The 14,006-nt window shown below is 58.8% G+C and overlaps 2 protein-coding genes across 2 annotated transcripts in view; both read right to left on the bottom strand.

Moving 5' to 3' along the window:
* RABL6 (RAB, member RAS oncogene family like 6) overlaps positions 1-4,294 on the bottom strand; it is a 29,279-nt gene extending 24,985 nt beyond the window's left edge. The window contains exon 1 of the mRNA XM_069477115.1: positions 3,926-4,294. Coding sequence (XP_069333216.1) covers positions 3,926-4,055 — 130 coding nt within the window. The 5' untranslated portion in view covers positions 4,056-4,294. The remainder of the gene's footprint in view (positions 1-3,925) is intronic.
* Positions 4,295-4,483: 189 nt separating this feature from the next.
* CCDC183 (coiled-coil domain containing 183) lies at positions 4,484-12,606 on the bottom strand. Its single transcript, XM_069477117.1, has 14 exons — positions 12,499-12,606; positions 11,881-12,002; positions 11,451-11,528; positions 11,067-11,234; positions 10,504-10,608; positions 8,670-8,792; positions 7,391-7,516; positions 7,231-7,285; positions 6,638-6,738; positions 5,657-5,817; positions 5,272-5,440; positions 5,082-5,192; positions 4,908-5,004; positions 4,484-4,647 (listed from the first exon to the last, which is right to left on the bottom strand). The coding sequence occupies exons 1-14, from the start codon at positions 12,578-12,580 to the stop codon at positions 4,529-4,531; spliced, it is 1,617 nt and encodes a 538-aa protein (XP_069333218.1). The 5' UTR covers positions 12,581-12,606; the 3' UTR covers positions 4,484-4,528.
* Between the last annotated feature and the right edge of the window lie 1,400 nt (positions 12,607-14,006).

The following is a 14,006-nucleotide window of genomic DNA, read 5'->3' as shown; positions in this document are numbered from 1 at the left end:
ATGAAAAGTCTTATTTTCTCTCCCTTGAACTGAAATTTACCTCCTTTTAAAGAGTTAATTAGAAGAAATAAAGTATCTTAAAACAAAATAGCTATTGTCAGAAATAAAATAAGTAAAATAATCTGGTTCCATCATTTTAAAAGTAATTAGCCTCTGCTTTTGAGTTAAAAAGTCGTATCAATTGCAGAACCTTAGATGTTGGCTGGAATAAGCTGAATGAGCGATTCACCTGGAAAACCTCTAAGATCCATCCAAGAAGGGACAAAAGTAACCCTTCACTTAAGAAGCACGCAGTAAACCAGCTGTTTCACCGAGCAGGCTGTGAAGTGTCACTGTTCCAAGCTTTTTCTTTTGGAAGACACGACGCAGAAAACACAAGGCTCTATTACAGGACCCTGAACTTCTCTTACCCTGATTCACTTTTAATTCACTCCCATTCCCACACGTTTCCTGCAAGATATGGAATTATTTTCTTGTGTTTTCATACCAAAGAGCATACGATTTATGAACATCTCAGACGCACAATGTTTAAATCCCGACTATGCCCGCTCCCTCTGCCCGCACCCCCTCTGCCAGCACCCCCTCTGCCCGCTCCCCCTCTGCCAGCACCCCCTCTGCCCGCACCCCCTCTGCCAGCACCCCCTCTGCCCGCACCCTGCAAGACACGAGCTAGCATCCCCGTCCGGCAGTCAGTGCTGGTCAAGTCCTCCTGTTCTTCTACTCCCAGGCCTTCCAAGCTTCCCATCCCTTAAAAGCAAAAGCCAAAGCCCATGCCATGGCCTGGAGGCTTCACTCCCCTCCCACCCAGCCCTTTCCACCGAGCACCTCACCTGAAGGTCTTCACCGCAGGACGCCCTCTGCCCAGAGGTACCTCACCTTCCTCTCTGATCCTCTGAAGTCGCAGGCCCATCCCTACCTGGGGGCACGTCCGACCAGTTTACCTGGCGCTATCTATTTGCTTTCCTAGCACTTAATACTGGAACAGATTATAAATTTACGTCTTTATTATGCTTAGTGCTTACTGTCCCATCTTCTACCTCACACCAGAATGTAAGCTTCACAAAGGCAGAGATTTTTGTCTGTTTTTTCCCCCGCTGGTGTACACTTAATAAATATTTGCTAAAGGAATGAATGCTAGACAAGAAAAACCTATAAAAAATACATGGCATACCACTGCCAGCAAAGGTTTTGGAATTTGCAAATCGGCAGGTCATATAATTTGCTAAACAAAGCTATTTATTTCCCAAAGGAAAAGCTGTTTTACCCTGAAATCAATCTTCCAAAAAGTTTCTTAGTGAAGAGGTGTTTCCCATTTTTAAATTCTCTGAGACCTATTTGGAAAGGACTCTGGCTGTCCCAATGTCTCGAGTGAGGCCAATCATAAGAGTTCCATAACGGTTTCCTCATTCTGGAGGCTGCGCCATATTGAAACTTGTCCACCAAACACAGCTAACACACTGTGTCCAGTCCCAGTAGAAAGAGACCAACACAGGTAATGTTTTTTCTTTGAGTTTATATGCAAATGACTTCCAAATTGGGAATATTGTCCAATGTCTCATTCAAGTTTTGATGGGTGTCCTGGGACTCTATGCACATATGGCATGAGTCACTTCCCATTATCCTAGCAAATCTAAAAGAAAACAACTTATCTGGCCCAAGATAATAACTTTCTGTAAGAGATAACTCAGACACCGGGAAAACATCAATAATTAACAGCAACAGTTACAAAAATCCTGAATCTGTAATTATCATATTCCTGGTTTGTTCCCCTAAGTAAGATACCTGGAAAAATAAATACCAGAAACTTTCTATCTGCTAATACAGAAACTCACAAAGTGTCTTAAGTGCACATTGTTAGGTTTATTTCAGAGTGGAAAAAGGAGGTTTGTGAAATAGCCGCAGGGGTCTGGAGATCCCTGAAGGTTGTAAAATAGACAGCTGCAGATGCCTGGCATTCCTATCCCCCCTGATAAGGATGGACCCACCCTCCTCCCTTATCTCTATAGGATGAGACTGACCCAGGCAGGGGTCCCAGAAATTGGTTGTTTGAGAAAAAAAATTTTTTTTATTGCAGTGGCTGTTCTGGCCCAGGTACTCATTCCCCACTGAGAAACGCTCTATAAATCCCAAGGCTTTCCCCTCCCTCAGTGTGGATGCTCTTTGGTCTTCACCCATCTGCACCCAGATGCCCAAAATAAACAGCATTTTGCTACACACACACACACACACACACACACACGCACGCGCTCTCTCTCCCTCCCTCCCAGCTACGGACCTAACACGTATTATTCAACTAGAGAGACAAAATCCCTCTCAAATGTATTTTAGGAACTGATCCAAATTTCTCTCAATCTCACCCCCTTTCACTAGGTCTAGGAGATAAAAACCCTGGTCTCCAACTACTGGAGACTGGGTTTCCTCCTCTGGAGGGACGTCTTTTTGGTCACACCCAGGGGTGGGTGACTAGGGAGCCTTTTCAGAAGGGGAACAGTTTCCAGTTTCTGGCCTAATTTCCAAGGGACTAGAATTAAGTTTAAAATAGTACTGTAAGCAATCAAATTAAATAAGGGATCCAAATGCAGATTCTAAAGACTTGAATGAATGAGTATTTTGACTTAATGTTCTCTTCTGCAAATGTGAGAGAAATACATACAAAATTTCAAGTATGACATATCTAAAATCAAGCTCACTTTAAAACCTGCAGAAAAGTCTTCCTAATCAATAGCTCCTAATATCTCACATTATCATCAAAATACGAGCCTGTAAGGCTCCCCTTAAAGTGACCAAAGGGGCGTGTGTGTGTCTAAAATCTGGTAGCAATGTACGCATACAGCTGAAAGGGAAACAAGTCAAGGCATGGCCCAGTGCAGTGGCTCAAGCCTGTAATCCTAGCACTTTAGGAGGCTGAGGCAGGAGGATCACTTGAGCCCAGGAGTTTGAGGTTGCTGTGAGCTGTGATGACACCACTGCACTCTAGCCCCGGTGACAGAGTAAGACTCTGTCTCGGGGTGGGGGTGGGGGAAAGCAGGGGACAACATAAAAGCCTTTAAATACTGCTGAGAAAGAACCCTCAAAATGGAAAAACTCAAAAGAGGTCAAGAGAACAATTTACATAACTTATAACAAGGGAACGGAGCCGTTCTAGGCGCTCCCGTGTCTGTAAATAACTCCTTCTTCCCACAGGGAAAAGGATATCTCCTACAATCACAAGAGGCTGTGCCTTCTGGAGCTTTTCTAAATATGTCTCTTACAAACTCTTCTTTAAAAAAGAAAAAAGGCGAGAATGCGTGGCGTAGGTGATATTCTGTCTTCAAACTCGGTAGAAGTCAACAAAGAAAAATCCCAAGGCACATACTCCTGGAGCCGCTGGATCTCAGCGCCCCTCATCCAGGTGGGCGCAGCGCTCCCTGCCAGAGGCCCCCCGCCCGCCGTCGCGAGACAGCCCTCGAGCAGTGCCACCGACCCAAAGGCTCTTCCCTCGCGTTATGTAACAATTCCTCCCGGGCCAGGTCGCCTGGGCTGGCGGGGCCCCGCATGACGCACCGCAACTGCTCGGACCAGTATACCGTACGAGGCTGCGCAAACGGATTTACCCCAGGCAAGCGCTCCTCAGAACCGACCACGCTCGGAGGAACCCGCCCTCGGGTCGGCTAGGGCCCGGCCCGCCCGGCAGCACCTCCCGTGCCTACGGACCTGCCCCCGGAGCACCTGCCCCCGGAGCACCTGCCCCGTGCCCGGTGCCTGCGGGGCTCGCGCACCGACGACAGCCCACCGGGCCCGCGCCCGACCGCGAAGCCAGCCAGGGCCCCCGGCACACGCCGCGCCGCGCCCCTCCCCGACGACACGTCTCACTTTTCTCCGGCGCCGGGCGCCCTGCCAAACGCGCCGGGACCCGCGGGCGCGGAGGGCGGCCGCCCGCACTCACTGTTGTACTGCACTCCCTTGGCGAAGCGCCTCTGCAGCGCCTGGTTCATGGACTGCAGCCCCGCGGGGATGTTCTTGTCCCGGCCCGGGGCCTGCTCCGACCCCACCAGTTTCTTCAGGGCGGAAAACATCTTCCTGCTCAGACGTCCGAGCCCCGGCGCGGCCGGCGAGCTCAGCGGCGGCGCGGCGTGCCTCGCACCATGTCTCGGCGGCCCGGGCCTCCCCGCGGCCGGAGCCGGCGCGGCCACAGGCCGGGGTCCCGGCGGCGGGACGCGGCCTCCAGCGGCAGCTGGGGTACTTCAGCCGCGGCAACTCCGCTCCGGGCCCCGCGGCCCCCGGCGCAGCCGCTCGCCCCCGGTCCGCGCCGCCATCTTGGCGCCGGCTGCGCGGGGCGCGCGGCTACGGGGCGGCGCGAGGGTCACGGCGGGGGCACGCACGCGCAGACCCAGGCCCTGCGCCAGCCCCGCCGGCTTTGGCTCTCCCCGCGCTCCCGCTCCCGCCGGCCTCCCTGCGCGCGGCCCGCTTCCTCCGAGCCCCTGCCGCCCAGCGAGCCCTGCAGTCCTGGAAAAATGTTTATTTGTATAACAAAGCGGGGCGGGCGGGGCTACTTCTTCTTCTTCTTGGCCACTTTGAGCTTTCCCTCGATCAGCCGCTGGGCCTGCCTCTTGATCTCGGCGCGCGAGGGCACGTAGCTGTGGTCCACGTCGGCGAACTGGAAGGTCTCTGCGGGCGGGCGGGCGGGCGGGGTCCCGAGTGGCCGCGGCGTGCCCCTCGCGCTGTCCCCAGCCCGCCGCCCCGCCAGGCACTGGCGCCCCTCCTCTCGGGAACACTAAGTGGGTTCTTGCCATGGCTTCAGCGCCCCTCACATCACTAAGCCCCTCCTTCATGAAAGTTCCGCGGGCACAACACACCCCGCAGCCCCCACTGCCCTCCTGGGCGGAGGGGAGCCGGCACCACCCCGCCACCGCCGCCTGGGCCTGTACCGATCATATCTTCCTCCAGGTCCTCAAAGCTGATCCTGGTGTTGTGCTTCTCCTTCAGCGTGGAGGACTCGAGGGCGTCCCTCACCTTCGTGTTGACCTGCAGGGCACAGCCCCGTTCAGCTGCGGCCCACCCTGAGGGGACAGGCCACGGGGGCTGCTCCGGGCCCAGCCTACCTCCTCCGTCCTGGCCATAGCCTGCACTCGGTCGGCCAGCCACGTGAGCCTCCCTTCGCAGTACGCCAGCTTGCCGTACAAATCGAGGGTGTCGGGGACCACCAGTTCTCTCTGCAGGCCGGGAGGAGGGTCTCATCTCCCCTCTGGCCCCACCGGGGACCTGTGTACAGGCAGCTCCCCTACCTCATACCTGGGCAGGAGGCAGGACCACCCCGACCAGCCGGATGTAGAGGTTGTCGATGCCCATCTGGATGGTCAGCAGCAGTTTCTGGCTCTTGGTCAGGTTGGCGTGGGCCATCTGGAGCCTCTCCTCTTCCTCTTTCAGCATGTCCTTCATCTTCTTCTCAATGGACTTAAAGCTGTGGGGTCGATGGGAGCACGGCAATGAGGGCCCCTCAGGAGGCCAGGTCCTGACATGGGTGCTGTCCTCGGGTCAGGGTCAGGGGCTCAAATGTTGGCTGTGGGTCCCCTGCTCATCTGCAGGGGTGAGCACGCTCCCAGCCCCAGCCCATAGGGGCTGTTTGTGAGGCCCCCCGGGGTGGCCCAGCAGCCCCAGAAGCCCCCACCACCACCACCTGATGGAGCCGGGCGTCTGGCGGAACTTGAGCACGGCCTCCTCCAGCTGCAGTTTCTTGGCCAGGGCCTCCAGCTGCCTCCGCCTCTCCTCACAGTCCTCCATCTGCAGTTCCAGGTTCTCCTCCGTGTTCCTCTGGGCCAGGAACCGGCCAGCGATGTCCTGGCCGGTCCAGAAGAGAGAGAGGCAGGTGAGGGTGGCCAGGTGGGGGCTCCACGGAACTGGCTTCCTCTGGGTCCCTCCCAGTGGCCAGCACGGATTCTCTGCACTCAGGGCTCGGTGATAATGTGAACCACTGCTGGCACTGTGGGCTTGTGAGGGGCCAGCCAGGGGGTGATGCGCTTTTTTTAAATTTTAGGGACAGAGTCTCACTCTGTCACCTGGGCTAGAGCCCAGTGGCGTCATCATCATAGCTCACTGCAACCTCAAACTCCTGGACTCAAGTGATCCTCCTGCCTCAGCTGCCAGAGTAGCTGGGACTACAGGTGTGCCCGGCAGGGGTGAAGCACTTGTGTGGGAGAGAGGGTGGATAACCCTGTGAGAGACTAGGAGACCACTGCTGAGGTACGTTGTGTCACTTTGAGTCACTTATCTGACGGTGAACAAGCTTATGTCAGGGCCTAATAATAAACCCAGATGGAATTAAAATGAAAGGGGGGAGGTGGAGGCAGCTGCTTGGTGTGACTGTCAGATTGGGAAGAGGCCGGGGGTTGGAAGCAGAGGCCACGTCCAATTCTGCCAGGTGCCCCGCTGCGCCTGGAGCAGGGCTGGGATACGCAGCCTAGTCCTGAGAGGGCCCTCTGCCCTGAACCTGCTCTGCGGGTCCCAAGTCTCCTTCCAGGCCTGGGAGCAGCAGGGCTGGCCCTGCAGGTTGGGGTCCTCTGGGAGAGCTACAGCTTTCTGTGTCCATTCCAGGGGGCCTGCGGACCCCAGCCCAGCTCAGCCCCTTCCTGCTGTGCCCTGGGAGCGCAGGGAATGTTACCCAGAGGTGGGAGCACCGCACAGCAGTCTTGACTTTCTCCACCAAAGCAGTCACATCCGTCTGGTATTCAATGTCAGCCTCAGAGGCCTCTTTTCTCCTCACTGGCAGAGAGGAAGGGGCTGTCAGCGTGCAAGGACGACCAGGGGCTCTGTGCGAGGCCATCAGACACCCAGTGTCTAGAAGGCCACCCAAGCAGCTGATGCCCTCCAGCTGGGAGCCTGCACCTTTACCTGCCCCCTCCCTGGTGGGGATGCCCCAGGCAGCCGCAGTGCAGAGGAGGATGAGGAGGGTGTAGCATTGTGGGGCTCAGTGATGCTCCTCAGAGGCAGCTTGGGGTCCAGGGGACTCGTCCCCTTTGAGAAGTCACTGAGTGATGGGGTCCTGAGGTGCCAGGAGAGCATCACTGTGGCCACAATCGCCCACAGGCTGTCAGCCTCTGCAGGGGTCGCTGGGGACAGGCAGGGGCTCATCTGTGTCCCTCACCCTAGTGACTGCACAGTACAGCTGCCTCATGGTGGCCTGACTGGGTGGCCCAAGCCAGTGCTGGCCTCTAGAGACCCTGGCTGAGGGCAGGCAGGGAGCCGAGCACTTGCCTCTCAGGGTTTCCATACTCATCCGGTTGGAAGGGTAGCCCAAGTCCGTCTGGCCCTGATGGGAGAGGGAGGAGGTGGAGGGTGAGCCGTGTCCTCTGCAGGGAGCGGAGCGTCCACTCAGCAGGGGTGGTGGAGGGGCCGGGCAGGGCCTGGGGCTCACCCTGCGGTACTTTTCACTGGTCTCCTTGGTGCGGATCTTGTCGATCAGCTTCTTCTGCTGGTTGAGCCGATTCTCCCTCGCCCTGCGCTCCTCAATGAAGGACGCCTCCCCTTGCCTCATGTACCTCTGGGGACAAGGTGGGGCTGTCTCACCAAGGCCCCCCATGGCACTAAAGCCAGGGGGCGTCAGCCCTCATCTTACTAGACTTTGGAACAGCGCCCGGGGCTGTGGGCTGTGCCTTCTTCCCAAACCAAACAGTGCCGCTGGCTCCACCACCACCTGCTTCCCAGCATCTTCTGGGACCCCTGGCTCACACGTGCCCAGTGTTCCCTCTCCAGCCCTAAACACTAATTGTCCCCCCAAACCTGGTCTCACCCAATGCATCCTTCTTTGGTAGCTAAAGCCACCATCCGTCTGCCCCTCCTCCACGTCCTGGGCACTGCTTCCCTCACCATTCCCGTCGTCACAGCTCCCTGGGTTACCTCTTAGAGGCTTCTCCGCTCCGTGTACTTCTGGCCACCCCACTCCACCTCTGGCCTGCCCAAGTGACCAGCATTTCTGCCCTGGCACTGTCCAGTCCTTGCAGCCAGAGCGCACCCTTTTTGAAGCACAAATCTGGTCATGTCCCTTCTATCTCCTCCCAGGGCTCCAGGTGAGGAGTTTGGCCCCGCTGGCCCCACTGTCTCCACTGACTCACGGGAACAGAACCTCTGGGACTTTCTCTGCCCCCAGGCACATCACCTGCTCATCATGCCCCTCCCAGCCCCACACCTCTGCCTTTGTTGTCTCTCCTCCTCCCAAGTTCTGGCCACCCCTGTCCCTGCTCCTTCATTCCTTCAGAGCCCAGCTCAAGCCCTGCCTCCTTGGAAAGCCATCCCAGGATGGGCGCCCACAGTACCCCACACCTTGCTGCCATGCTGGCCAGGCGGCTGCACAACATTTTCTCGTGTACTGTTGGACAAGCAGCTGCCTCCTCGTGCTGCCTGCTCCAGGAGGAGGGGCTGCATCCCCAGGGCCCTGTGGGGGCCTCGCACAGATGGGGTGAATGGGTGACCCCGCCCTGGCCAGGCTGATTCTCCCCCTCCCACCTACCTCACGGCTTCTGTGCCCAGGGGGACCTTCTCTGTCCTGTGGGTGAGCAGAGGCTGGGGGCTGGCTGCTGGGTCCCTCTAGGGGTTGTAGGCAGTGTGGGCGTGGGGGGGTCTCCTGATGGACTGGGGGCCAGATGGGCCTAGGAGAGCCAGCCGTGGAGGCCCTCAACCCCGGGACCCCAGCTCACCTTGACCTCATCTGTGATCATCATGGCATCTTGGGACATGACCGTCATATCCGACAGCTCAGAGCAGTAGTTGGCCACAAGATTCTGCAGCTTGTCCAGCTCTGTGGGGTACCCCACCAGCACCTGTGAGGGCAAGGGCAGGTGGGCACAGGGGCCACAGGCAGCTCGAGTGCTTCCCCTCCACGCTGAGTTCTGGTCTATGGCCCCAGCGCCCAGACAGGCACAGAGCAGGTGAAAGGAAGGGTTTCGGGAGTGGCAGGCGGTGCGGCCTGGTGGACTCTCCCGCAGCCCAGAGACACTGTGACAAAGGTAGTGAGATGTGCTGCCCAGGAAAGGCTGACTGAAACCCAGGGAGACCCTCTGCTTGGGAACAGCTTTGGTCTGAAGTGACGCCGAGGGTCAGAGTCGGGGGTCAGGCCAAGGCTGCTTCAGACTGGAAAGCTGTGTGACCTTGAGAAAGTTACTTAACCTCTCTGAGTGTCCCCATCTGTAAAAGGTGATAATGGCTCTTTCCGAAGGCTGCTGTCAAGATCACTTGAGAATGTAAAATTAAGTATTTAGCCCAGACCTGCTGCAGAAATGTCCAAGATAGCTTTGCTATTAGTATTTTGTTTTTAATGATTATAAATGTAGAATTTTTGTGAGTTTTTAAAAAACATGGATGACTATGGGAAATTTTTTTTTAAGTGTGTATATTCTAAAAAGAAGAGGAGGCTGGGCACAGTGGCTCACCCCTGTAATCCCAGCATTTTGGGAGGCTGAGGCAAGAGGATTGCTTGAATGAGGCAGGAGTTTGAGACCAATTTGAGCAACACAGCTAGACCCTGTCTCTACAAAACTAAAAGAAATTAGCCAGGGGTGGTGGTGTAGCCTGTAGTCCAGCTACTGGGGAAGCAGAGGCAGGAAGATTACTTGACCCCAGGGGTTCCGAGCTGCAGTGGGCTATGATTGACGCCATTGCACTCCAGCCTGGGTAACAGAGTGAGACCCTATCTCTAAAAAATAAATCTAAAAAAGTAAGAAGAAGGTGCTACCAGGGAGACATAAAGCACCCAGGTGTAGGAGGGGTGCGGGAGGGATAGGCCAGGAAGGAAAGGTGGGGAAGGCCTCCAGGTGAGCCCCCAGGACCAGGGGCTGAGGCAAGAGGGACAGGCAATAGGATGGCCTGGGGTCATGGGCAGGATTGGAGGGGCAGGACGGCAGCAGGAAACAGCTGCAGTGCCCCACCCATCCATCACCCCCGCCAAATTGCATTTCCACCATGTCACTGTGCCACACACCACCCTCCAGGCTCCCAGTTCTAGGGTGAGGGTGTCTGGGGGACTCCCCTACCCCTTCCCAGGCTCTCGGCTCCTGCGGCCCCCCTCTCTCCCTGCCTCTCTTCTCAGCACCGTCCCCCAGCCCCTCTTGTCTTCCTCCTCCTCATCTACTGTCCACTGGCCTGTGCTCTGCTTCGTGGGAGGCCAAGGGGCAGGACGGTGGGACTGTGCTCCGCAGGGAGCAGGGTGCTGGCTCGGGTGGGGGGTGGACCCTTCAACGTGTAGGAGGCGCCTGCCTTGTAATGTATTAGGGGACCTTCTGTGCCCGACTCTCAGAGGCCCAGGCAATGAAAAAATACAAACGATCCTAAATCATTTAAAACGTACAACAAAGTCCAAGGGGTTCTGATGCGCCCACGACGTGCTTTTCTGGACTAGCAAAAGATCAAGTTTGTAAAGGAGTGTCCTGTTTAGCTGGTACCCAAAGCAGGACTCGGTCTTCCTGCCAGCCTGGGGGAGCGGCAGGTGCCAACCCTGGCCCCGCCCCTCCCGGCCGCCGGACGTGGGGGGCTCACTTGCTTCAGGTAGTCCAGCAGGTCCACGTACAGCAGCTGCACTTGCTGGCTCGTGGTGATCTTAACCACTGTCTTTTCGATGTTGTTCTCCAGCTGGCGGATGACCTGGCGGCGGACCGCGGGCACGTCGAGAGCGCGCGGGGACCCGCCCCCCGGGGCCTAGGGGCCCGCCCCGTAGGGCGTCGGGCTCGGCTTTTTCCGAGAGGGTCGTGCTCGCCTCGCGGCACCCGCTGGATCCGCCCTCCCTCCCCTCCTTTCCCGCTAGCCCCGCCCACCAGAGGCCCCGCTCCCAGAAACCATGCTCTCCCGCTAGCCCCGCCCCCGCTGCCCGCCCCGCCCCTCCGGAGACTCCGCCCATCGCTGGGCCCTGCCCTCCCCTCTCGCTAGCCCCGCCCTCCAGAGGCCCCGCCCCAAGAAACCATGCTCTCCCGCTAGCCCCGCCCCCGCTGCCCGCCCCGCCCCTCCGGAGACTCCGCCCATCGCTGGGCCCTGCCCTCCCCTCTCGCTAGCCCCGCCCTCCAGAGGCCCCGCCCTCCCCGGCCCTGGCTCGGAATCCCGGCCACCTGCAGCAGCCGCTGCTCCTCCTTGCTGGCGTCGGGCTGGCGGCACAGGCCGGCCAGCTCCAGCTGCATGTTCTCCAGCTTCTGCCCGCGCCGCCGCACCAGGTGGATCAGCACGTTGTGCACGTTCACGCGGTCAAAGACGTACTTGCGCAGCTTCTCCCGCGCCACCTGCTCGGGAGGGCACCGTCCGCGCGTGGGTGCGGGGGGGGGGGGCGCCACAGCGTGCCAGGAGCGGGCAGGGGAGGGACGCGTCCGTGGACACCCCGCAGGGACGCAGGACCGGGGGTGGGGTTGGGCGCTTGCTTTGCCCTCGCCGGCTTAGCGGGGCGCGCTGGCTGGGTGGGGGGGGCGTTCCGAGGGCCGCCCCTGCCCCTGCCCGGTTACCTCCACGGTGCTGCGGCAGTGCGCCAGCCTCAGGGGCGCGTCCTTCCCGCAGGCCCTGGACACGGTCCACTGGTCGCACTGCGGAGGTCGGCGGCTGAGCTGGGGCGCCCTTGCGCGAACCCCCAGCCGTGGCCCCGCAGGCGTCCTCCTCAGGGCCCCATACCCCTGCCGCGGGCCCTCCCGGCATCCCAGCTTGGACGTGGTGGGGCAGGTGAGGAGGGCCCGGGACTCCCTAGCTGGCCAGAGAGCCAGAGGGGCCCCCGCTGCAGGACGTGGACCCGGAGATGCCACGCCTTACGGAGTGCGTGGCGGGGAACCTGCGGCCAGTCTGCTGGGGTGACTGGAGCCCTTTCCGGATGCCCCCAGCTCCAGAAAGATTGGGAGGGGCCTTCTCACCCCCAGGCAGCTGGGAGGGGTGGGGCTCGTGCACCTTCTTGGCCAAAGCCCAGTCCTGGGCCCCGCGGCGGATGTTGCTGCGCAGGAGGGCCAGCGTAGCCTTGTTCTCGGCTGACTTCTCTTTCACCCCCTGGATCTGGAGCGCCCGACATTGCTCTGCGGGTGGGCGGAGGGGACAGGGTGGCCGGGATGTGGGCTAGGGCCCGGCCAGAATCCCTCAAGGAGGGGCTCGCATCAGGGCTCTCTCCTCCCATCCTGGCCCCGGGGACTCGGCTCCACTGCGCAGCGGTGGTCATCTGAGAGGCTCTCAGTGGACAGGGTGCTGGCAGTGGGGAGGGTGAGGCCAAGGATGGGGGTGAGGTGTTGGTGTCCTGTGGTCCTTCCAGATCTGCTGCCCGCAGAAGCAGGCGGGTCCCTTCCTGTCTCTTCTGGCTTTGGGGCCCATTGGCTTTTATGCTCACAAATATCCTTGAAGCCCCCCCATCCCCACCCCATGGGAGGTCCCTTTGATCCCTCCCCGAAGTCTCGTTGGGAGTGGGCAATAGAGCGTCCACTTGTCCCTCCACGTCCTGGTGTTAAAACTGAAAGTTTTGCACCCAGAACCCCAACCACAGGTGGGCCAGGGCGGCTGGTCACGCCCGTGTTGGCCCACCCTGGAGTCGAGTGATGGTCTTCAGCTCCTGCGTCTGCTCCTCCGCGTCTGCCTCGCTGTGTCTCTTTATGGTGGCCCTCATGGTCCCCCAGGGGCCCTGTGCACCTCCCACGCTCCTCGGCCTTGGCCTGCTCAACAGAGTCAAGGTCCAGGTTGTCCCCAGAATCTCAGCCCATTGTGATGGGGGCCAGGGTTCTCGATGCCCAGGTAACCCTGGAATTACAGGCCCTCCCTGCCCCACTCTTGTCCTCATTTAAATGAGTCTTGTGGAGGCTGCCCGTGGCTCTGGAGCTGTGTTGGGGCTGAGGTGTCTCTCTCCTTGGGGAGGTGATGTGTGATGGGTTGGCACAGTACCCCATGCCACACCCGTGCCTTCCGAGTCCCCTCCCGTGCCCCCAGGCTGCCCTGCACAAAGCTGGATTGCACCTCCTACAACTGCTACTGCTTTACAGAGTCTCTGCTCCCCACCAGTTCCCCAAGTTCAAACTCCATGCCCTGGGTGACCTGGCTCACCAGACCCCAAGCCGAATCCCTCACCACCTCACTTCTTCCCACTTCTCTTCCTTACCTTTGCTGCCCTGCCTGGAGCCCACCCTGCTCCACCCCCACTTCCCTCTGGGAATTCCTGGGTCTTGGTTCGGGTGTCATTCACTCCAGGAGGGGTGAGGTCCCTGTCATTCTCTGCACCCCCGCACCTTCCCTTCCAGTGAGTGGTGTGCCTGGAGCCAACAGCCTGGGACTCCGTGGCATACACACGAGTTGGGCTACTTTCCCCCAGCCTTGCTGTATTGGTTTGCTAGGGCCACCTTAACAAAGCACCATGGATTGGACTCTTAAAACAACAGATATTTATTTTCTCACAGTTCTGGAGGCTGGAAGTCAGAGATCAGGGTGTGGGCAGGGCTGGTTCCTCCACCTCAGTCTGCAGATGGCTGTCTTCTCTGTCACGGTCAGCTTTTAGAGGGCCAGTTCAGTCTAAAACTCCACGTTCACTCCTGCCCTCCCTCCCAGCCCAGGCCTTGCCCTCAGGGGCTGGCAGCACCTCCCAAAGGTGTGGTCTGCTCACTTCCTCCTGGTTCTAGGGGGCCCAGCTTGGTGTCCTGCTGAGGCAGAGCCCACCCGCTGTCCCCCAGTTTGGGTTCTCCCTTCTTCCTCAGATCAAGAAGTCCAAGTCTCAATGAGACAGTCACCTTGCTGGGCGCCCTGGCACTCGATGGACCACATGACTTGGTTCTGGCAAAGTGTGTGAGCAGAAGTGGCAGGTGAGCACCCTCGTCCCCCCCACCACCTTCCTGCTACATGGGATAAAGACATGATGGCTGAGGCTGGTGCAGCCACCTGAGACCCGAGGAGGGCAAGGGAGGCAATCTGGGAAACGAGATCATCACAGCAGGGACAGACTCAAGGGACAGGGGTGGGGGCCCGGCTCCCTGCCAAGCCTGGGCCACCCACTGGGACTTTTACATGTACCAAAAAATAAAAGCTCTAACTTGCTTAAGCCCCGTTCT

The sequence above is a fragment of the Eulemur rufifrons genome, chromosome 7, assembly GCF_041146395.1.
Source record: "Eulemur rufifrons isolate Redbay chromosome 7, OSU_ERuf_1, whole genome shotgun sequence".
NCBI lineage: Eukaryota > Metazoa > Chordata > Mammalia > Primates > Lemuridae > Eulemur > Eulemur rufifrons.
The sequence above is the reverse complement of the archived record's forward strand: the minus strand, read 5'-3'. Positions and strand labels throughout refer to the sequence as shown.